The sequence below is a fragment of the Rhinoderma darwinii genome, chromosome 4 (genome assembly GCF_050947455.1).
Source record: "Rhinoderma darwinii isolate aRhiDar2 chromosome 4, aRhiDar2.hap1, whole genome shotgun sequence".
In the NCBI taxonomy this organism is placed as follows: domain Eukaryota; kingdom Metazoa; phylum Chordata; class Amphibia; order Anura; family Rhinodermatidae; genus Rhinoderma; species Rhinoderma darwinii.
The window spans coordinates 151,622,180-151,646,229 of NC_134690.1; the positions used below are offsets into that span (position 1 = coordinate 151,622,180).

At 41.6% G+C, this 24,050-nt stretch overlaps 1 protein-coding gene across 7 annotated transcripts in view; it reads left to right on the plus strand.

Moving 5' to 3' along the window:
• The first annotated feature begins 632 nt into the window (after nt 1-632).
• Nucleotides 633-24,050, plus strand: part of LOC142759494 (anosmin-1-like) — a 97,698-nt gene continuing 74,280 nt past the window's right edge. For 2 of the 7 annotated variants that reach the window (XM_075861700.1, XM_075861706.1), the window contains exons 1-4: nt 633-743; nt 5,715-5,814; nt 10,209-11,025; nt 13,084-13,131. In XM_075861700.1, the coding sequence (XP_075717815.1) occupies nt 10,750-11,025; nt 13,084-13,131 (324 nt within the window). In that variant the 5' untranslated portion in view covers nt 633-743; nt 5,715-5,814; nt 10,209-10,749. Of the gene's footprint in view, nt 744-4,294; nt 5,815-10,208; nt 11,026-13,083; nt 13,132-24,050 lie in introns of those variants that run through there. The other 5 variants (XM_075861703.1, XM_075861704.1, XM_075861705.1 and 2 more) reach the window with 5 other exon arrangements.

The following is a 24,050-nucleotide window of genomic DNA, read 5'->3' on the forward strand; positions in this document are numbered from 1 at the left end:
GAGAGTCCAACGACATCCTGCACATGCTCAGTGCTTAGATGAAGCCAAGGCCAGTACACCTGGACTCATCTCAGGACTCTCCTCTGGTAATTTACACACAGCACACACTATATTATAACGTCTTTTTAGAGAAGATGCTAAAATGGACAGTTTTGAGAGGGGCATGTTTAGGACGCTAAACCCAGTATAACAACATGCTGGTGTTTTAGTGCCCAAAGATCTAGTGACAGTTTCCCTTTAAAGGCTATGAAAACTGTTTTAGCGCTGCAGCTTCTATGTATCCCCTTTACCTAGAAGCTGCATAGCTCCTGTAAGCCGAGTCCGTCAGTGATCTGAACTGACGACTTGGCTGACAGCGGCTCCTGTGTGCGTCTGACACCACATCTAACCCTAATACCAATCAAATCTAAGTTACAAAAGTGGAACGATGTGCGTTTTTCTTTTTACAATTTATCAGTTTACTATCCCTTGGTTCGTAATTCTGGATTTCCGCAGCACTATATGCAACGGAATGAATATACTGTTTTCACATTCGTAACTTCTGGTCCCTTACTTCTGGGCTGTGAGATCAGACGTGTACAATAAGATAGACCACTTTTAGGTTTTTAACTTCCGATTTCTTACTTCCGGATCATCTCCTAAATGTGACCACGTTGTCCTCTCAGCTCCCTCTAGAGCGCAGGAGGGCGGAGCGGGCGACACACTGGATCGTATCTGGAGATGTATCATTTGTTCCATTAGTGGTATGTGATATTGTGGAATTTAAACATTAAATACTGATTTGTTAGTGTGTCACTGATTGGCCACAACAAATGTAAATACCCATGGTGCCCCAGAAGAAGCAATAGCAAAACGCCCATTGGGCAGACGGTCGCTATTCTGCTCTGTATGCACTTTATGTTTACTTAGCCTATTACTATTAGGGACATTACATTTGTTTGTTATTATGTGTAACTGTATACAGCTCCCTGAAATATGTACAGTACTATGTCACTATTTAAATTATGAATGTTTGGCTAACTTTGTACACGTTATGTAACAGAATGAGCAATTGCTCTCTTATGAGTGACGTTTTATCCATTTTTATTGTTTTTTTTAATAAAGGTGATTTATTTATAATATGTAAACTGCTAGTCTGTGCACCTTTTTGTAGATTATATATAGTTCATTACAGCTGACAAAAGACAATTAAAAAACATCCAATAAATACATTAATGAAAAATGTAAGGTGCAATAGTCCATTATGGCGTATCTTGCGTAATCGCTGTCTATTGTGGCTTTGTATATAGCTTGGCCTAAAGGCCCTATTACACGGGCTAATAATTGGCCACACGAGTGTTTACATGAACGCTCGTTCCTTATTATTGCCCTGTGTAAACAGGGCAATGATCAGCTGATAAACGGGGAAACGCTCGTTTATCGTCTGATCTCGTTTATGCAGCAATAAATATTATAGTTGTCGGCAGCACATCTCCCTGTGTAAACAGGGAGATGTGTTGCCGAAATGACGTAAATGTATGGGGACGAAAGGTCGAAGTAACGAGCGCTCGTCCCCATACACAATCCAGCGTTGCTCCATGTAAAAAGAGCAAACGAGCACCGATCAAGGAACTATCTTGTTGTTCGGAGCTCATTTTCACAGCCCATATCGTGCCGTGTAATAGGACCATAGGGGTATCTGGATAGGTCTTCAAATTTTGCTGCTATTTGTATGAACTTTTGTTTTAGCATTTTTACCCAACCTTCATTATTAATCTAGCAGTTATATATTGTTAATTACGCCAGAACCTGCCCCTGACGTATATGTCCATTATTGTTTTTATTGGGTGTTTTTAAATAGCTTTTTTTCAGCTGTTATGAATTTTATGCAATAAAGATTTTTTTTATATATGATCCACTTTGATATATTGTCTTTATATTTTGGAATTTTAGAATTGTAAAGTATCTCGTAGGTTTTTATATTTTTTTTCTGCTTCCCTTTTGCCTTTTGAGGTCATGTAGCCTATTGTCCTTTGTATGTTAATAGTTTTCGTAAAGGGAAGACTCACATATGAGCTCAAAGAGAGCTAATACGGCTGATAGAATGAAGCTTCTTTTGCCAGGAACTGAAAGCAGGAGTCTGAACATGAAGACTGATGTTTTGAAAAAATCACTGCACACAGTTGCTGCAAATGATGATTCAGGAGGACCAGGGCCAGCCTTAGGATAGAGGGCGCCCTGTGCGAAATTTTCTTTCAGCGCCCCACCCCATCATAAAATAAATGCCCCATAAAAAAAGTAATGCCTCCACACTGTATAATGCCCTTTTTAGTGCCCCCACACAGTATAATGCCCTTTATAGTGGCCCCACACAGTATAATGCCCCCTTTGGTGTCCTCCATACAGTATAAAGTCCCCCAAGTGCCCCCACACAGTATAATGTACTTCTTCAGTGCCCACACAGTATAATGTCCCCCAATTCCCTCCACACAGTATATTGCCCCCTTTAGTGCCAAACCACAGTATAATGTCCCCTTTAGTGCCCCCACACAGTATAATGCCCCTTTTAGTGCCCACGCACATTATAATGTCCACCAAGTGTCTCCACCCAGTATAATGCCCCTTTAGTGCCCACACACATTATAATGTCCCCCAAGTGCCCCAAAATATTATCATGCCCCCTTTAGTGCCCCACACAGTATAATGCCCCCTTTAGTGCCCATGCATAGTATAATGCCCTCTTTAGTGCCCACACACAGTATGATGCCCACTTTAGTGCCCACACACAGTACAATGCCCTCTTTAGTGCCCACACACAGTATAATGTCCTCCAAGTTCCCCCATACAGTATAATGCCCCTTTTAGTGTCCACACACAGTATAATGTCCCCCCAAGTGCCCCCACACAGTATAATGTCTACTTTAGTACCCCCATAAAATATAATGCCCACTTATGCCACCCACACACAATATAATGACGGCCACCTTATGCCCCCATTATAACACAGTACAGTATATAACTATGCCCATCCCACACGGTATACAGCCCCCCTTATGTTATTTAATGGCCCCTTATGCCCCCCACTGTGCCAATGTTAATATATATATATATATATATATATATATATATATATATATATATATATATATATATATATATAAGCAATGCCTGCCTTATGCCTTGCAGGCAGCCTAGAGACCTGACAAATGAGCGGTGGTTGATTGTACTCACCGCTCGTCCGGGTCCTTCTCCATACTATCCACGGTGCTGCACTGTGACACAATTGTCACGTTGCATCACTGGATGCTGGCGTCATAATAGAGAAGGAGCACCCAGGCGGAAAGGCAAGCAGGGGAAGGGAGCCAGCACAGCGCCCCCTTTCACCTGCGGGAGTGATGCGCCCTGTGCCATGGCACAAGTCGAAAACCACAAAGGCCGGCCCTGAGGAGGACTGTCAAGTTTTAATTTTGCCTCAAAGTAGGCTATGATTTATTAGTGTATTGTAAATTAAATGTAAACTAATTAAGATACATGTTTGTTTGTTGTTTTTAAATATATATTAACAACATACAGTTGGATCCAGAAGTATTTGGACAGTGACACAATTTTTACCTCCATACATCCCCACAATGGATTTGAAACCAAGAAGATGCGATTGAAGTTTAGACTTTCAGGTTTAATACAAGGGGTTTAACAAAGATATTGCATTAACATTTTAGGAATAACAGACTTTTTTCTAAATAATCCCTAATGTGACAGCCTCAAAAGTCAAGTTGACAATCCAACACAATGGGCAGCACTTTGAACACATTTTATAAGTGGTCAGAAACTTGTAAATAACTCACGAAAGAATAAAGTAACGTTAAAACCAAGCACACCATTGTTTTTCTTGTGAAATTCTCGATAAGTTTGATGTGTCACATGACCCTCTTCCCATTGAAAAAACTAAAGTTGGATACAAAATGGCCGACTTAAAAATGGCCGCAATGGTCAACACCCAGCTTGAAAAGTTTCCCCCCTCTTTATACTAATGTGCCACAAACAGGAAGTTAATATCACCAACCATTCCCATTTTATTTAGGTGTATCCATATAAATGGCCCGCCCTGTATATATATATATACACATACACACACACACACACACACACACACACACACACAGTACTGTGCAAAAGTTTCAGGCAGCTGTGGAAAAATGCTGCAAAGTAAGAATGTTTTCAAAAATAGAAGAAATAACCAGAAAGGTTCCCGGGATGATGTTGAGATCAGGGCTCTGTGGGGGCCATATCAACACTTCCGGGGCGCCTTGTTCTTCTTTATGTTAAAGACAGTTCTTAATTGTTTTTTTTATTTATTTCTGCTACTTACGTAGCGCCAACATATTCTGCAGTGCTTTACAGAGGTACTTACTTACTGTCCCCATTGGGGCTCACAGTCTAAATTCCCTATTGGTATGTTTTTGGGAGGAAACCGAAGTACCTGGAGGAAACCCACGCAAGAACGGTGAGAACATACAAACGCCATGCGGATGTTGTCATTGGTTAGATTTGAACCCAGTTCGTACTAACACTGAGCCACCGTGCTTCCCTTCTTAGTGACATTGGCTGTATGTTTGGGGTCGTTGTTCTGCTGCAATGGTATTGCCCTGATAGTATTGCATGATGAATGGTATTTCTCAGCATTGAGGACACCATTAATCCTGACCAAATCCACAACTATATTGCTGAAATGCAGCCCCAGACTTGCAAGCAACCTCCAGCATGCTTCACTGTTGTCTGTAGACACTCATTATTGTACCACTCTCTGGCCTAACTGCCTTCTGTTACAGACAAATTAATTAAAATTTTGACTAACCAGTCCAGAGCACCTGCTGCCATTTTTCTGCACCCCAGTTCCTATGTTTTCATGCATAGTTCAGTCGCTTGGCCTTGCTCCTAGTCAAAGGTATGGCTTTTTGGCCGCAATTTTTCCATGAAGACTACTTCTGACTAGACTTCTCCGAACAGTAGATGGGTTACCTGGGTCCCACTGGTTTCTGCCAGTTCTGCGCTAATGGCGCTGTTGGACATCTTCTGAATTAGAAGGGAAGTAAGTATGATGTGTCTTTGAACTGCTGAACTAAGTTTCTTTGGCCAAGGACTACATCTACAGACCTCAATGTTGCCCATTTCTTTGTGCTTCTTCAAAAGAGCTTGAACTGCTTGAAACCCCAGACAGCTTTGAAATCTTTGCCTGGGAGAGACCTTGCTAGATAACTACCTTGTGTCTTGTTGCTGTGCTCAGTCTTGCCATTGTGGACCTCTGACATGGACCTGTGACATGAAACTGTCTTCCACAACCTCACCTTTGTAGCAGAGTTTGGCTGTTCCTCACCCAGTTTTATGTCTCCTACACAGCTGTTTCTGTTACAGTTAATGACTGTGTTTCAACCTACATATGAACATGATGATAATTTTTACATTTTTGGTATAATTGGTTAATCATATACCTGACTATAATCCTACAAAATCCATGACTTTGTGCAAGTGTACCTAGAAGAATTCATGCTGTTTTGAAGGCAAAAGGGGGTCACACCAATGTCGTTTTGATTTAGATTTCTCCTCTGTTTATTCACTTTGCATTTTGTTAATTGATAAAAAAAACTATTTAAACTTTTATTTTTGAAAGCATTCTTTTCCACAACAGCCTAAAACCTGACCTCAACCCCACTGAGCATGTTTTTCACTTACTGAAGGCAAAACTGAAAGCAGAAAGACCCCCAAGCAAGCAGAAACTAAAGGCGGTTGCAGTAAAGGCCTGGAAAAAGCATCTCAAGGGAGGAAATTCAGCATTTGGTGAGTTTTCATGGATTCCAGACTTCAGACAGTCATTGACTGCAAAGGATTTGCATCCAAGTGCTAAAAATAATCCTTATATTAATAATTATGTTAGTTTGTCCAATTACTTTTGAGCCTGTGAAAATGGAGGGACTATGTAAAATGGAGGACCTATATCAATTCTTAACCCCTTAAGGACATGGACTAGTTGGCACATTCAGGACGCAGCCCCATTTTTTTAAATCTGTCACTTTATGTGGTAATAACTTTGGAATGCTTTTACCTACCCAAGCGATTCTGAGATCGTTTTTTCGTGACACGTTATACTTTAAGTTAGTGGTAAAACTTGGTTACAGTATTTAATTGTAAAAAACAGCAAAATTTAGCGAAAAATTTCAAAAATTTGCATTTTTCTAAATTTAAATGTATCTGCTTATAAGACAGATAGTAATACCACACAAAATAAATGCTAATTAATATTTCCCATATGTCTACTTTAGATTGCCATTGCTTTTTGAACATCCATTTATTTTTCTAGAACGTTACAAGGCTTAGAACTTTAGTAGAAATTTCTCACATTTTCAAGAAAATTTTAAAAGGCTATTTTTACAGGGATGAGTTCAGGTGTAAAGTGTTTTTGATGGGACCATACAATGCAAACCCCCATAAATCTCCCCATTTTAAAAACTGAACCCCTCAAAGTATTCAAAACAGCATTTAGAACGTTTATTAACCCTTTAGGCGTTTCACAAGAATTACAGCAAATTAGGGATGAAATTTACAAATTAATTTTTTTTTGAAGAAATTAATTTTTCATCCTTTTGTTTCTGTAACACAGAAGGTTTTACCAGAGAAACACCACTCAATATTTATTGCCCAGATTCTGCACTTATTAGAAATATCCAACATGTGGCCCTAGTGCGCTTATGGACTGAAACACAGGTCTCAGAATCAAAGGAGCACCTAGAGGATTTTGGGGCCTTCTTTTTATTAGAATATATTTTAGGCACCATGTCAGGTTTGAAGAGGTCTTGTGATGCCAAAACAGTGGAAACACCCCAAAAAAGACAACATTTGGTAAACTATACCCCACAAGGAATTTATCGAGGGGTATAGTGAGCATTTTAACCCCACAGGTTTTTTGCTGACTTTAGTGGAATCAGGCAGTGAAAATGAAAATCTAAATTTTTTGTAATAAAATGTAGATTTAACTCATTTTTCATTTTCACAATAAATAAAAGAGAAATAGCACCCCAACGTATGTAAAGCAACCTTTTCTGAGCACAGCAATACCCCATATGTAGTAATAAACTGATGTTTGGACCCACGGCAGGGCTTAGAAGGGAAAGAGCACCATTTGGCTTTTGGAGCTCAAATTTTGCTGGAATGGTTTGCGGCGCCATGTCACAATTGCAAAGCTCTTGCAGGACCAAATAAGTGGAAACCCCCCAAAAATGACCCTATTTGGGAAACTACACCACTGAAGGAATTTGTGAGGGATATAGTGAGCATTTTCACCCCACAGGTTTTTTGCTGAATTTAGTGGAATTAGGCCATGAAATTGAAAAGCTAAATTTTTTTCTGATAAAATGTCGACATTTTTAATTTTTACAAGGACTAAAGGAGAAAAACACCCCAACACTTGAAAACCAATTTCTCCCGATTACGGCAATACCCAATAAGTGGTCATAAACTGCTGTTTGGACACATGGCAGGGCTAAAAACAGAAGGCGCACCATTTGGAGCCCAAACTTAGCTGTAATGGTTTTCAGGTGCCATGTCACGTTGGCAAAGTGCCTGCGGGGCATTTGGGAAACTACATCCCTTAAGGAATCTATCTAGGGGTATAGTAAGCATTTAGACCACACTGGCCTTTTGCATAATTTATTAGAATTAGGCCGTAAAAATGAATATCAACATTTTTTCCACTAAAAAATTGATTTTTTTTTTCATTTTCACAAGGGGTAAAGCAGAAAAAGCACCCCAACATTTGTAAAGCAATTTCTCCAGAGTACGGAAATACCCCACATGTGGTCATAAACTGCTGTTTGGACACATGGCAGGGCTCAGAAAGGCAGGAGCGCTATTTGGCATGCAGATTTTGCTGGATTGGTGTTTAGGTGCCATGTCGCCTTTGCAAAACCCTAAGGTACCAGAGTACAGTGGAAGCCCCCAAGAAGTGACCCCATTTTGGAAACTACACCCCTCAAGGCATATATAATTTGCCTGGACATATGACAGAGCTGTGAAGTGAAAAGCACCTTGCGCATTTGAGGTCTATTTTGGTGATTTTCGCAGCATTGGCCCACAATTGCAGGGCTCTGAGGTCAAACCCCAAGTAATGACCCTTATTTTGGAAACTACACCCCTTAAGGCATTTTAAGCGGTGTAGTGAGCATTTTGCCCCCACATGTGTTTTTTCATTAGTAATTACACACACCTCATAAACTGCTAAGCTGGTTCTCCCGTGTATGGCAATGCCATAAATGTGGACGTAAACTGCTGTTTGGGCACGCTGTAGGGTTCAGAAGGGAGGGAGCACCATTTGGCTTTTGGAGCGCAGATTTTGCTTGGTAGCAGTTTTGTTTGGGGTTTTGCTGGTATTTCAGTTTATAATGTGGGGGCATATGTAAGCTGTGCGGAGTACATCAGGGCATAATAAGAGGGTATAATAATGGGGTAAATAATATTTCAGAGGTATCAGTGTCGCACTGATAAACAGTGCCCGATCTTATCCGCTTTTGGAACACTGCACATTTTGTGTCGCCATATTCTGAAAGACAGAACTTTTTTCTTTTTCAGTCAAAAAAGCTGTTTAAGGGCATATTTTTTGCGCCACCGGTTGTAGTTTTAATTGGTACTTTTTTGGCGTACATGGGACTTTATGATCAATTTTTATTCCATGTTTTGGGAGGGGTGGTGATACAAAAATAGCGATTAAGCCATTGTTTTTTATTTTATTTTTTTGCCGTGTTCACCGTGTGGGAAAAATTACATTATAGTTTTATAGATTACAGACGCGGTGATACCAAATATGTGTACTTTTTTTTAACGTTTTCATTTTTTTCCTAAAATAAAAGACTTATAGGAAAAAAGGCAATGTTTGTTTTCATTAACTTGAAACTTTTCTTTTTACACTTTTATTCAACTTATTTTTTTTGTCCCACTATGAAGGCCTGCACCTCAGATCTTTACTCTAATGCATTGAACTACCCACATAGTGCAATGCATTAGAGCTGTCACTCATTCAGCCTATTAGGTCCCGTCTGTGGGCGGGGCCTAATAGGCTATTGTACGTGGCAGACCAGGAGGCCATAATTAGGCCTCCGGTTGCAATAGCAATGATCGTCATCCTCACGATCACATCGTGTCGATCGCTACAAACCACTAAGATGCCGCGATCAAACGCGTTGATCGCGGCATCTAAGGGGTTAATGGAAGGGATCGGAGCTAGCTCCATTCCCTACCATTACAGCATGGTGTCAGCTGTAACATACAGTTGACACCAACAGCTGATGTCGCAGGCTCAGCTTCTGAGCCTGCGCCATCTTGTTACTGCGGCCGGACGCCTTTTAGGCCCCACCTCTGAGTGGGACCTAGCAGGCTTTCATACTTGGCCATTGTTAGGCCTCCGGTCTGCTGGAGCAGTCATCGGAACCCCGCAATTTCATTGCGTGGTTCCGATCTGCTTGTAAACACCATAGATGCAGTGCTCGCATGTGAGCGCTGCATCTACGAGGTTAATCGGCCTTATCGGAGGCTAGCGCTGGTCATGGCCTTGAAGCAGTGATAGCGTTAAGCCATCACTGCTTTAAAACGGTGTCTGCAGACACAGTACCCGTTAACGCTCTGACGTATTAGTCCATCAGTTTGCGTTAACAGGACAACGCCTGTGACGGACTATTACTTCACATAGCGTTAAGGTCAATGCAATCGCTGAAATACTACACTTAATAACATCTTCATAGCAAGGGCCTGTACTGGGGCGTAGTTTAGGGTAAGGCATCATGACATTGGAGGGATGCTCTGGCCCTGGTGGGAAGTTTTATTCAAGTGTGAAGGGGTTAATAACTTAACGTAAATAGCAGGCTAGTTTATAGGTGTGAGAAGTTAAAGTGAGTGTGTGTGGTAGGGGAAAAAGGGCGGGGTATTTGTAAGGGCTTACCTGATTGGAGGTAAAGCAGGGTCCAAGGGGAGGGGTAGACAGAGGAAGCAGGAAGTTTTCATCACTCAGTATCCTAGCAGTGGAGCAGCATCCCACCCACTCACCCACCCTAATTTTAATTTTATTTTCTTAGCAGTGTTGTCAATTTTCCTTTCCGTTGTGTTCTGAGTGATTATCGGTTTTCCTTTTTTTTTGGGCTTGTGTCGGTTTTCCTTTTTTTTAGGCTTGTTTTTTCTTTTCTTTGCAGGTTGATCTGTCACGGCAGTTGGCGGGAACGGAGTCTTTGAATGTGGTACATTTTTGTGAAAATTGGGGATCCACCGCAAGTTTGGGGAGTCCCAAAAGGTGGTACCTATATGGTAATTTGTGAGTATGTCCTTACTGGGCGGAGGTCACAGCAGTACCATAATTGGCGTAACATTCAACAGGAGGGCCCTTGAATTGGCGATATGCGGCTGAGGGTGGAGAGGTGGTGCTGAAGTTGCGAATGGTAATCAAACAGAGACTTCAAAGACCCCTTCCTGTATTAGTTAATTGTTATGCATATTTTATTTATATAGATAGATAGATAGATAGATAGATAGATAGATAGATAGATAGATAGATAGATAGATAGATAGATAGATAGATAGATAGATAGTCTGACATCGTGCAATGCAGATCCCATATGTAGCACTCAGAGATCAGTAGGGGATACACGTCACATTCTGTACTGTAGTAGAGATTATGCTGGGGGGTTCTGTTTGAAGCTGGGGGAGACTTACTGGGGGAGTGTCCAAGCTTGAAGGATGACCCTCTTACACACACATTGCTTGCAGAATGCTACACAGGAGCCGAGCAGCACTGAGAAGGAGCTGAATCCACCTCTGACTATGGCCAAGGATTTATGGAATGGTAACGTTGTCATTTTCTTGCTCTTTAGCATTATGGTTGTTGCTGCAAGCAAGAGAATGCAAAAGAAGGATGGAGGGGACTCGGATAGGAAAATAATGCTGGCCAGATGCACATCACGCTGTCTGACCCTACACATCACACAGCTGTCTGCCACCTTCACCAGTCTACAGGTAAATGTACCAACTGCTTTGCTATCCATAACTCCTCATTTCACACAGCCGCATTGTGCTCTGATGTTTAACAGTGAATATTGTCTAAAAACTTATTTATAAGACAAAAAATAAAAAAATATAATACAAAAAAAAAAAGAGGATGTTACATTACATATGTTTTGGGTTTGGGTTTTATGATAAATAAGAGGTGAATGTGTCTGCAACATAAAAGTAGCGGTTTATTTGGTCTCTTCATTCTCACTACTAGTATTATACATTTACCTGAAACAGTTGTCCTAACATTACGGGGTTAAAGTAGACTGTATAGATCAGGGGAGGTGCTCTGTGTCCAGTTGTCTAAATAACCATCATGTCCGCTACAGGTATGTTGAATGATACATGCATGTACTGTACTCATAGGGATTTCTTTTGATACCCCTTTTTTGTACCATACTAACGTAGTAATATAATATAGTTATGCAATCATAGGGACCTTTCTAATGTAGCGATATTTAACATCCTGCTATATTATTTCTTGTGCCCTGCATGCTGGTACAATATGAGTATAAGGGTATGCTCACACGTACACGTCCGTAACGGCTGAAATCACGGAGCTGTTTTCAGGAGAAAACAGCTCCGGCATTTCAGACGTAATGGCAAGTGCAGGCGCTTTTCGCTGCATCCATTACGGACATAATTGGAGCTGTTTTTCCATGGTGTCAATGGAAAACGGCTCCAATTACGTCTCAAGAAGTCACAGGCACTTCTTTGACGCGGGCGTCTTTTTAAAAAAATGACCGTCAGCACAGTACATCGTAAAACCCATTCAAATGAATGGGCAGATGTTTGCTGCCGCTTTGGAGCCGTATTTTCGGACGTAATTCGGGGCTAAAACGCCCGAATTACGTCCGTAAATAGTGTGTGTGAACCCAGACTAATTGTCATTTAGTTACACTTGCATCTAAGTGTATACTGTGAGGAATTGTTATCAATATTTATGGTCTACGATTTAATATAGTATATACTTGGGAGGGGGGTTATTTTTGTATTTTTGTACTAATGTGTAATAAATAAAATGTAATAAAATAAATTCTATTTGAGAAATCGAATTTGTATGATATCAAGATGTTTCTTTTTGGTTAAATATATATGGATAATGTCATATCTTGAGAATAATAAATTTGCTAAGAGAATATATATAGGTTATAATGTATAGATCAGGGGAGCACTTTTCTTTTTGATCAGTTTGTGAGGGCAACATTTTCAGATTGCATTATCTGAATTGGCTTAAATGTTTTTATTATTATTATTATTATTATTTATATATAATTTTACATCTCCTTTAACACCTTAAGGCCGGATTCACACGAGCGTGTGGGTTTTGCGCACGCAAAAAACGCTGCGTTTTGCGTGTGCAAAAGCCACTTAACAGCTCCGTGTGTCAGCCCCGTATGATGCGCGGCTGCATGATTTTCGCGCAGCCGCCATCATTATGACACTCCGTTTGGATGTTTGTAAACAGAAAAGCACGTGGTGCTTTTCTGTTTTCATTCATAGTTTGACAGCTGTTGCGCGAATCGCGCTCGTCCCACGGAAGTGCTTCCATGTGGTGTGCGTGATTTCCACGTGATGCGCGAAATACGCCCAAAGAACGGACATGTCGTGACTTTTTCACAGCGGACTCATGCTGCGTAAAAATCACGCAACTGTCTGCACTGCCCCATAGACTAACATAGGTCCGTGAAAATCACGCGTGTTGCACGGACGTATATCCCGTTCGTCTGAATAAGCCCACCTGCTCTTACTAACTGATACAAGCTGTTTAGGACAGTCTAAAGATCCATGAATACAAGATGTCCAGGAAGGGGCGTAACTAGGGTCCTGTAGGCCCCAAAGCCCCCCCCCCCTCCGCTTGTTGCTTAGTGGCGGTGCTAGGGTCTATAAAGATATATGCAGGCAAGACTTGTTTCTGTCAATTTTCTGTGAAGGTTTGAATGTTTATATTCTTATTGTATGAGATATATGAGATATGTATTACATACGGTATATGTTATATACTTTATTTTATTTTTGTAGAATGATAACATTTTGACATGGTGTGGGAATAAGCGGCGGTGCTCACAAGTAAGTCCACATGACTATCTGCTCAATATGAGATGTTTAGATCAGTAGCCCTCAATACATGTTTAAGGTCTTATTCACACTGACATTTTGGCGAAGTTATGAATGCCTTTTTCTAACCAAAACTGGAACAGGATAAACTCTTAGTATGTCCTATTACTCCTTCCTTTAGGATCCATTCCTGATTTTAGCTCAAATAAAAAGCACATGAATTTTTTTTACCAAAACTGCACTGTGTGAAAAAGGCCTAAAGGAACAGACTGTGAAGATTTAACTATTTAATGGTAACTTTATTTAAATATTGTAATAGGAGTAAACTTACTTTATAAACTGTATGATTTGAATGAATTGATTTTTAAAAACACTGGGGCAGATTTATTAATGTGTCTGTGCCTGAGATGTGTCGAAAAATTACCCACAATTTGGCGCATTTCATTTTAGAACAGATGTTTGAACCTCTCTCGACACTTTAAAAAAAGTTCTGTAAAAGGAGTGTGGCTTAACATGAAGGGGCATAGCTTAAATGTCCCAAAATGCACCAAATATCTGCCTCAAAATTCTGCTGCAAATTAAGCCTAAACAAAAGTGTAATAAACGTCCCGAAAAACGGCTGAAAAATCGGAAGCAGAATGCCTCCAAACATCTGCCCATTGATTTCAATGGGAAAAACGGCGTTCTGTTCCGATGGGGCGTTTTTTATGCGGCCGTTTTTCAAAACGGCCACGAAAAAGAAGTGCATGTCACTTCTTCAGCCGTTTTTGGAGCCGTTTTTCTTAGACTCTATAGAAAAACAGCTCCAAAAACGGCCATTAAAAACGCCACGAAAAACGCAACTTTGAATAAAAAACGTCTGAAAATCAGAAAATCAGGAGCTGTTTTCCCTTGAAAATAGCTCCGTATTTTCAGACGTTTTTTATTTTGTGTGTTTATAAAGAGAAAAAAAAGTGTCTAGCAAGTGCAGCTAGATGCAGAAAATGTATCACACCGTGTGTATCACTGAGATAAATTTGGTTCATCTTCTGACAGCATGATCTAAGTTTACACTGTCTGAAACAGTAAATCTGACCCACTATATTAGATTAACTTTAACCATTAATTTTTCTGCTCAAGGACCAGACACATTTTTCGTTTTGGCATTCCGGAACAGAACGCCGTTTTTCAGATTGAAATCAATGGGCAAATGTTTGGAGGCGTTCTGCCTCCGATTTTTTGGCCGTTTTTCGGCTGAAAATAAGCGGTGTGCACATACCATGAAAAAACTAAATATTTGTCTTAAATCACTAGTAGCAGTGGTGTCACATGTATTATACTATAGTCTCCTGTGAGTTTATCCTTCTGGGCAACCCATTTTCAACTAGGGAATTTGTAGAATGCGCTAATAAAGCAATTGAACTAACTTAATGTCTCCCTAGAAATTTTCCACAAATGCTAAGGATCAAATAGGACATTTTATCAATGCCCCAATTAACCCCTTAAAGCATAGTCACCTACATGTATGTGGGAAAAGTAGTGTATTACCACATCCCCACATACATGTAAGTGAAAGTGGGCTCACAGGAATAGGAGCGCTAGGCGCCAATCCGTGGGAGAATGGCTGTGATTGACAGCTACTCCCCTGCTGCAACGGCTGTAATTGGAGATAACTCTAATCCCCGGCGTTTAACCCCCCTCCACACTGCGATGGCAGTGCTGTCAATGGGATGGATGTGTCTTTGAATAACATTTACCGCACCGCCATTCTGTTTGCCGGGGCTGGGAATAGTACAATGGTAGACTGGGTGTCTAACATAGTTCTCCAGGATTGTCCACTTATCCTGCCTGCTAGAGCATAGCTAGCGATGCCTGTCCATTGTATAAGGACAGGTAGTAATGTCATGTTTTACAGAAGTATGAAATTAGATTACAGTTGAATTATTGTTAGTCCCCATTTAAAAAAATTCCCCCATAAAGAAATAATACATGATCGCATAATAAAGAGGAAAAAAAACTATTGCAAAAAAAGACAGTAAACACATTTTTTTTTAATAAATATTTTTTATTCAATAAAAGTCCCAATAAGTTATATACATACACATATATATATATATATATATATATATATATATATATATATATATATAAAGCAAAGCAGAAGCAGCACCGTTTTCTTCAGTATCGGGTGCACAGGTTCTTGTTCAGACACACGACCAGTGTCCCAAATAGCCAGCAAAAAATCCAAAACACAAGACAGCACTCCAGGTTCAGTGAAAAATAGGATCACTTTAATCACCCCTTGTGACGTTTCAGCCCTACTCAATGGGGCCTTTCTCAATATTTTTTATTCAATAAAAGTCCCAATAAGTTATATACATATATATATATGTATATATATATATATATATATATATACACATACATATATATATATATATGTATATATATATATATATATATATATATATATATATATATATATATATAAAATCCAAACAAAGATCCCATAGAGACGGATCGAAACGTTGCCTGCCTGGGGTGAATAAACACACCACTTTTTTTCACCAATTTCCTTGGAGTGCTGCCTCTTCATTTTTTTGGGATTTCATTAACAAGGGTTCCTAGCCTCAACCTAGGAGGCCTGCACTTACTGCTGTCGCTGTGCTGCTTTATTCTTTTTCTCATTTATGTATATATAATGTCTATAAAAGAGACTCAGTCATAAAGGTAAAAAAGTTTTGAATGACGGAATATGGGGAGGCAAGAATGAAAACATTCCTGTGGTCCTTAACGAGCTTGATCCTTAAGGGCATGCCCCCACGTGGCGGAATTCCTCCGCAACTGTCCGCATCAATGCCGCACCTAATCCGGGTTGCAGATTACGGCTGCGGATCTGCCCAAATGTGCAGTAAATTGATGCGGACTAGCTGCTGCGGACTGCGGGAAAAGTGCTTCCCTTCTCTCTATCAGTGCAGGATAGAGAGAAGGGACAGCACTTTCCCTAGTGAAAGTAAACGAATTTCATACTTACCGGCCGTTGTCTTGGTGACGCGTCCCTCTTTCGGCATCCAGCCCTACCTCCCTGGATGACGCGGCAGTCCATGTGACCACTGCAGCCTGTGATTGGCTGCAGCCGTCACTAAGACTGAAACGTCATCCTGGGAAGCCGGACTGGAGACAGTAGCAGGGAGTTCTCGGTAAGTATGAACTTCTATTTTTTTTACAGGTTGCTGTATATTGAGATCGTAGTCACTGTCCAGGGTGCAGAAACAGTTACTGCCGATCGCTTAACTCTTTCAGCACCCTGGACAGTGACTATTTACTGACGTCTCCTAGCAACGCTCCCGTAATTACGGGAGCCCCATTGACTTCCTCAGTCTGGCTGTAGACCTAGAAATACATGGGTCCAGCCAGAATGAAGAAATGTCATGGCAAAAAAGCAAGACGCATCCGCAGCACACATAACATGTGCATGACATCTGCGGACTTCATTGCGGAATTTAGAATCTCCATTGAAGTCAATGGAGAAATTCCGCCATGAGTCCGCAACCAGTCCGCCACTGCTCCGCAACAGACAGAGCATGCTGCGGACACCAAATTCCGCTCCGCAGCCTATGCTCCGCAGCGGAATTTTACGCCTCGTCTAAACGAACACTTCTAAATAGAAGTGGAGGGCAATGGAGAAACTGCTCCGCTGCAGATTAACGCTGCGGAGTGTCCGCAGCGGAATTTAAGTGAAATTCCGCCACGTGTGAACCCAGCCTAAGGGATCAAGAGTAATCTGCATCGGCAATTCAAATATCTTCAGTTTCTTAAATGGTTATGACACCTAACATACACATTGATCCAACATAGAAAAAAAAAGTTGATTAATTTTAGTTTTGTTGGTCCTTTACTCCAAAAATATTATGTTTGCTTGGATTTCTGTCAACCCCTAGCACAGCAGACGACCTGAATATTAGTATATATTACCTGTGCATTGATGTATAATCTGGTACCAGCATTATTACAGAGCTCTTTAAATAAGGAGAACCTCATGGCAAGCTTTATATTGTCATCACTTCCTCTCTGAAGATATGCTGAACGCACAGAATACACATGGAACGGTATCTTTTTAGCACATGGGCTGATTAATGACTGAAGCTGCTATTCCTGGTGCAGACATTAGGAGTGTCTGACCAGATGTACACACATATATGCTAAAGTGAACAAATCTGCTTTGAATTCCCAGATCGTCTTTCATTATGGGGTAATTGTCCTGTGATGAAGGAAGCGTTTGTTCTTATCAGAAATAATGGACAAGATATACAGACGTTCGCTGGATGTTGACGTGCTCGGAATATGTTATCTGAGGCCTTTCTCTTTTATCTTCGGTGGTCTGAAACAAAGTAACTACAGCTTTTCTTAGACCCCCAGGGGCAGGCAAAAAGGTTATTACAACAAACTGAACCAAGGAAACTTGCCATGGTGCTTGCGTAGTGAGGTGTTTTAAACCATGGGAAAAGCCTATGAAAACGATCTCCAGCAGAAGCTTATATTATGAATTTAGGAACATTATTTAAGGAAAAAAATCTAAAGTTTGGAAACATTTCACAACAATATTTTTTTTACATTCCTTTCATGTAATACATTGTTCAGATGAATTATATTTATGTTTTAGACAATTAATAATATCCTATACAGTCAATAGGGGCAGATTCTTAAAAAAAAAAATAAGTAATACAATTTCTTTTCAAAGAGGTGAATGGGATTTATAGAAATTAGATTTACACATAGCGATAAAAAAACATGCTGCCCTATCCCTTCCCCTAAGGCATCATTCACATTACTGTACAACAGCGCTGTATAACCTCAAAGTTGCAAAAGTCTATAGAGCCCTACTCTACATTGGCTGTGCCATGTACCATGAGATGCCGTATTACAGAATTATCCTCATACAGCGGCGCCTACAGCCCGTAGTACAAAAGTCTGCTGTGTGCATGAGGCCTAAGGTTATGGTTTTCACCTATAACTTCACTGAGGATAAACCGATTTTGGCTGTGGTTCGCTTCTGCAATGAGCTTCCCACATATGAGGTTGCTGTTGAAGGCCGGATTCACACGAGCGTGTGCGCTCTGCGCATGCAAAAAATGCTGCGTTTTGCGTGCGCAAAAGGTACTTAACAGCTCCGTGTGTCAGCCCCGTATGATGCGCGGCTGCGTGATTTTCACGCAGCCGCCATCATTATGACATTCCGTTTGGATGTTTGTAAACAGAAAAGCACATGGTGCTTTTCTGTTTTCATTCATAGTTTTCACTGCTCTTGCGTGAATCACGCGTGTCACACGTAAGTGCTTCCGTGTGGTGCGCGTGATTTTCACGCACCCATTGACTTCAATGGGTGCATGATGCGCGAAATACGCACAAAGAACGGACATGTCGTGAGTTTTTCACAGCGGACTCACGCTGCGTAAAAATCACGCAACTGTCTGCACGGCCCCATAGACTAATATAGGTCCGTGCGACGCGCGTGAAAATCACGTGCATGGCACGGACGTATATCCCGTTCGTCTGAATAAGCCCTAAGGCTGTGTAAACCTTTGAAGACTTTTTTTTATTTTTCTTTGCTAAAACAATGTATAAGGGCGCATTCACACGTGGTGGAATTGCTGTGGAATTCCGCTGCGGACAGTCTGCAGTGGAATTCTCCAGCGGCCGTTTTTTACATTTGTTTCTATACATTTTTAGGAAAGTTAGTTCAGACAATGCGGGAAAACTCCGCTGCGGACCATAGGCTGCAGTGCAGAATTTTCCCTCTGCAGCATGCACTGACTGTTGCGGAGAAGAAGCGGAATTTCACTGCAGATTTCAGCCTTTGCAATGCAAAAACTGAAATCTGAGGCAAGTCCGCTGTCTTTTCTGCAACGTCTGAATTACCTGTCAAATATGCAAATGTTGGTGCAGATTCGTTGCGTAATTGCCCCAAATCTGCACCAACATTTGCAGCAGAAAAACTCTGCCATGTGTGAACATGCCCTAAAAGTGTTTAATGCAACTTTGTAGTAGGTTTTTATTTAAAAAAAAGTTTTACTCTGAGATACGGCTTCTATGTATCCTGGTTATACATAGTAGCTGTATCTTGCGCTAAAACCCCAATCCATCAAGTCTGGACTGATATCTTTGGTGACAGTGGGTCATGGTGTCTCTGACACGCAGGATCCACCTGTTATCCATTACAATTGAGTTCATGGATCATGAAAGTCAGAGACACGCAGAACCCGCAGTCTCCAAAGCCATCAGTCCCGCTGACCTGATGGATTCCGGTTTCAGCGCAAGATATAGCTTCTATGTATCCAGGATACATAAAAGCTGTATCTAGAAGAGTAACATTTTTTTTTTTAGAAAAACCAAATTACAAAGTTGCACTAAACACTATAATACATTGTTTTAATAAAAAAAAAAAATAATAATAATAATTTTAAAAAAATCTTCCAAGGTTTACATAGCCTTTAGGGTACGAACACACTTGGTGTAAACACTGTGGATTTTCCGCAATGGATTCATTGCGTAAAATCTGCAGCATATTACAGTAGAAGCAGCGCGGGTGAGATTTCAATAACTCTCGTCCCCACACGGCGGAAAAAAGCCCCCTGAAAAAATGCAAAGAAATTGAGTTGTGCGGTTTCTTCAGCCGCAGCATGTCAATAAATGCTGCAGAATTGCATCTCTTCTGTTGCGGGTTTTCCCCATTGGACTCAATGGGGTGCTTAAACCCGCAACAAAGTGGTGTGTGTTGCGACATTTGCGGTAGAATCACAGTGATTCCAATGCAAAAATTGCAAGTAAAGAAAAAAAAATATGATACTTACCCAGAGTTCCCGGCTTCCTCTCCAGTCCGGCCTCCTGGGATGACGTTCCATCCCATGTGACCGCTGCAGCCAATCACAGGCTGCATCGGTCACATGGCCTGCAATGTCATCCCAGGAGGCCGGACTATGCGCAGAGAAGCGGAAGGGGGTAAGTATGAACATTTTGTTTTGTTTTTTTCCGGTGCTGCTTTACGCAGCAGAAATTCAAAATGTTTTGCGATTTTTTGAACGGCATTCCCTGCGGTTTTCAGCTTGACGCAGCGTATCCACCCTGAACACGCTGTGTGTGTTTCTACCCTTAAAGAGGCTCTGTCACCAGATTCTCAAATCCCTATCTCCTATTGCATGTGATCGGCACTGCAATGTAGATAACAGTAAAGTTTTTTTTTATATTATGAGCTATTTTAAATATATGCAAATGTGGTTTGAAATGGACAACTGGGCGTTTTTTTTCCGTTATGTCCAACTGGGTGTGCATTGTGTTTTTAACTGGGCGTGTTTACATATATGATGCTGACCAATCAGTGACCAGTCAGCATCATACACTCATCTCCATTGATTTACACAGCAGCGATGTGTAGCCACATAAACAGAGATTAGCGTTACTGCAGTGTCCTGATAATGAATACACATGATCATCCATTCTGGATGTCATGTGTATTCATTATCAGGACACTTCTGAATCTTTTCTGTGAGATTTGCAGCAAGGGAAACGAAATCTCGTTTATCTCCGAAATCTCGCGAGATTTCGTTTCCGGTGCTAGAAATCTCAAAGAAAAGATTCAGAAGTGTCAGGATTCTGAATACACATGACGTCCAGGCTGGATGATCATCTGTATTCATTATCAGGACAGTGCAGTAACGTTAATCTCTGTTTATGTGGCTGCACATCGCTGCTGTGTAAATGAATGGAGATGAGTGTATGACGCTGACTGGTCACTGATTGGTCAGCATCATACACGTAAACACGCCCAGTTAAAAACACAATACACGCCCAGTTGGACATAACGAAAAAAAAACGCCCAGTTGTCCATTTCAAAGCTCATTTGCATATATATAAAATAGCTCATAACTTGGCCAAAAATGAACGTTTAAAAAAACAACAGAAAACGTTACTGTTATCTACATTGCAGCGCCGATCACATGCAATAGGAGATAGAGATTTGAGAATCTGGTGACAGAGCCTCTTTAAAGGCGTTTTCCAGCTGATAAAAATTGATGGCCTATACTCAGAATAGAGAATTAAAAGAGAAAAGCACGGCGCCACATAGTGTGAGTAAGCCCAGGAAATAACAAACTATGTTTGACAGATGGAGGCTTACCACAGGTTGAACGGTCCCGTTTTTTCCAAAGAATTTACACAGTATACTCAGAATAGGCGATCAATAGCTGATGGGTCGGAGTCCGACTCCCGGAAACCCCGCCGATCAGCTGTTTTGAAGGGGCCGCAGGGCTCGTACGAGCACTGCTTCCGTTCATTTCTTCTTGCTCACTGTGAATTTTCGACATGTAGCAGCGATTCACAGGTATTACAGCCTTTTTTCCCATTCATTTCAATTGGAGAAAAGGCTGCTATACCTGCGAATCGCCACTAAATGTAAGTCGAATATACACAATGAGCAGGAAGAAATGTATGGGAAGCAGCGCTTGTACAAATTAATAGATGTAAAAATTAAATGGGCACAAATAAATGTATTTATTTGTGCCCATTTAATTTTTACATCTATTCATTTGTTTATGTGCGCGCTATATATTTATATGTTTTTATCTTTATAAATAGTAGCTGTGTGGTGCATGTGAGGGGTTGTACTGTATACGACATGTCATGTTTTATCTTGCCTTTGCTGTATCCTTGTCCGTATTTGGTCCTATTTTAATAGTGTAATTTTCATATACTGTATTTGATCGTTAGATAATAAAGATTTACCAGTGGCGTAACTACCGCTCTAGCAGCCATCTCCCTGCTCTGCCATATGCTAACATACCCCCCAACCATCCTGGATTCAGCGGGACAGTCCCGGATTCAGCGGGACAGTCCCGGATTACGGGCGGTGTCCCGCTGTCCTGGGCAGCCGGGGGTATGTCCCGCTGAACCCAATTCTGAAGCAGGGAACAATCATCTCCCTGCTTCAGAATTAGTTCAGGGCGGAGGAGCAGAGGGAGCTTTGCCGCTCGCCAAGGACTCCCTAGGCACAACGCTACTTTAAGCATATATGGACAGTGACGACAGGGGCTCCCTCTGGGAGTGGAATCCCCAGCTTATGCTCTGACTGAGAATTCCGCTCCTAGAGGGAGTCCCAATAGCACTATCTACAGGGGGATGGCGCTATCTTCACGGGGGGTGTGGCACTATCTACGGATCACTGTGGCACTATTTAGGGGCACTATCTACATGGGCACTGTGTCACTATCTACAAGGGTAGCTAAGGGGCCATTATACTGTATTGGGGCAGCTATGACGGCATTATTCTGTTTGGAGCAGCTTTGGGGGCATTAGGCTGTATGGGGCAGCTATGGGGCATTATACTGTATGGGGCAGCTATGGGGGAATTATACTGTTTGGGACAACTATGGGGGCACTATACTCTATGGGGGCATCTGTATGGGCATTATACTGTATGGGGGCATTATACTGTATGGGGCAGCTATGGGGGCATTATGCTGCATGGAGGCAGCGATTGGGAATTATGCTGTATGAGGGAATTTGTTTGGGCATTATACTGCATGGGGGCGTCTGTGTGGGCATTATACTGTATGAGGGCATCTATGTGGGTATTATACTGTATGGGGCATCTGTGTGGGCATTATACTATATGGGGGCATCTGTGTTGGCTTTATACTGTATGGGGGCATCTATGGGTCAGTATACTGTATGGTGGCAGATAGAGGGCATTATACTGTGTGGGGGCAGCTATTTAGTATTATACTGTGTGGGAGGCACTATGGGAGCATGATAATGTGTGGGTTGAACCGGGTGTGTATGGACGGGGATTGGGTGGGATTAGAGGCGTGGCTTAAAATAAAAAATATGCTGCGAAGCGCTGCACGCTGCATCAGTTGTCCCTCTTTGTGATTCTTGAAAGTATAGCACTGTCTCCAGGGAGGGCTGTATAGCACTGTATGGGGAGGCTGTATAGCCCTGTCAACAGGGGGCGCTGTATAGCACTGTCTACAGGGCGGGGCTGTATAGGACTGTCTACACGGGGGCTGTATGGCACAATCTACAGGAAGGGCAGTGGCGTAACTACCGCTGTAGAAACCGTAGCGGCTGCTATGGGGCCCACGGCATGAGGGGGCCCGTGCCACCCGCCATCACGCCCCCCCATGCCCGCTGGCGCCACTAGCAGCCATTATGACCTGCACCTAACATTTATAGGGTGGGGCCCAGTCAAAAGTTTGCCCAGTCTTTCCTAGCTACGCCCCTGAGGAGGGCAGGCAGTGTGTGGCACCCATGGGAGGGGGCCCAGTCAAAAGTTTGCTATGGGGCCCAGTAGTTACGCCCATTAGATTTACTATTTTTGCTATTTTGGGCTTCTGTGCTCTTTTGTGTCTACGTATAGGTTGCCTACATGCTATTGAAGAGGCCCCTTTTTGTTTTGAATTTGGATGTACTTTTTAGGCTGTATGTCTATCCTGAGGATAGGCTATCAATTTTTGTTGGCTGTAAAAACCCTTTAAAGAAATACTAGGAAAAAAATCTTACCTTTAGGGCACATTCAGACGTGACGGCATTGCTGTTGAATTCCGCTGCGGACAGTCCACAGTGGAATTCTGCAGCAGCCGTTTTTTACATTTGCTTCTATACATTTTTAGGAAACTTAGTTCAGATGTTGCGGAAAATAACTGTGCGAAATTTAGGCTGCGGTGCAGAATTTCCGCTCCGCAGCATGCTCATTATGTTGCAGAGAAGAAGCGGAATTTCACTGTGGGTTTCAGCATTTGCATGGCAAAGGCTGAAATCTACAGCAAGTCCGCTGTGATGTCCACAACGTCTGGATTACCTGTCAAATATGAAAATGTTGCTGCAAATTCGCAAAGAATCTGCAGCAACGTTTTCAGCAGAAAAATTCCGCCACGCCTGAACATGGCCCTATTATCCTG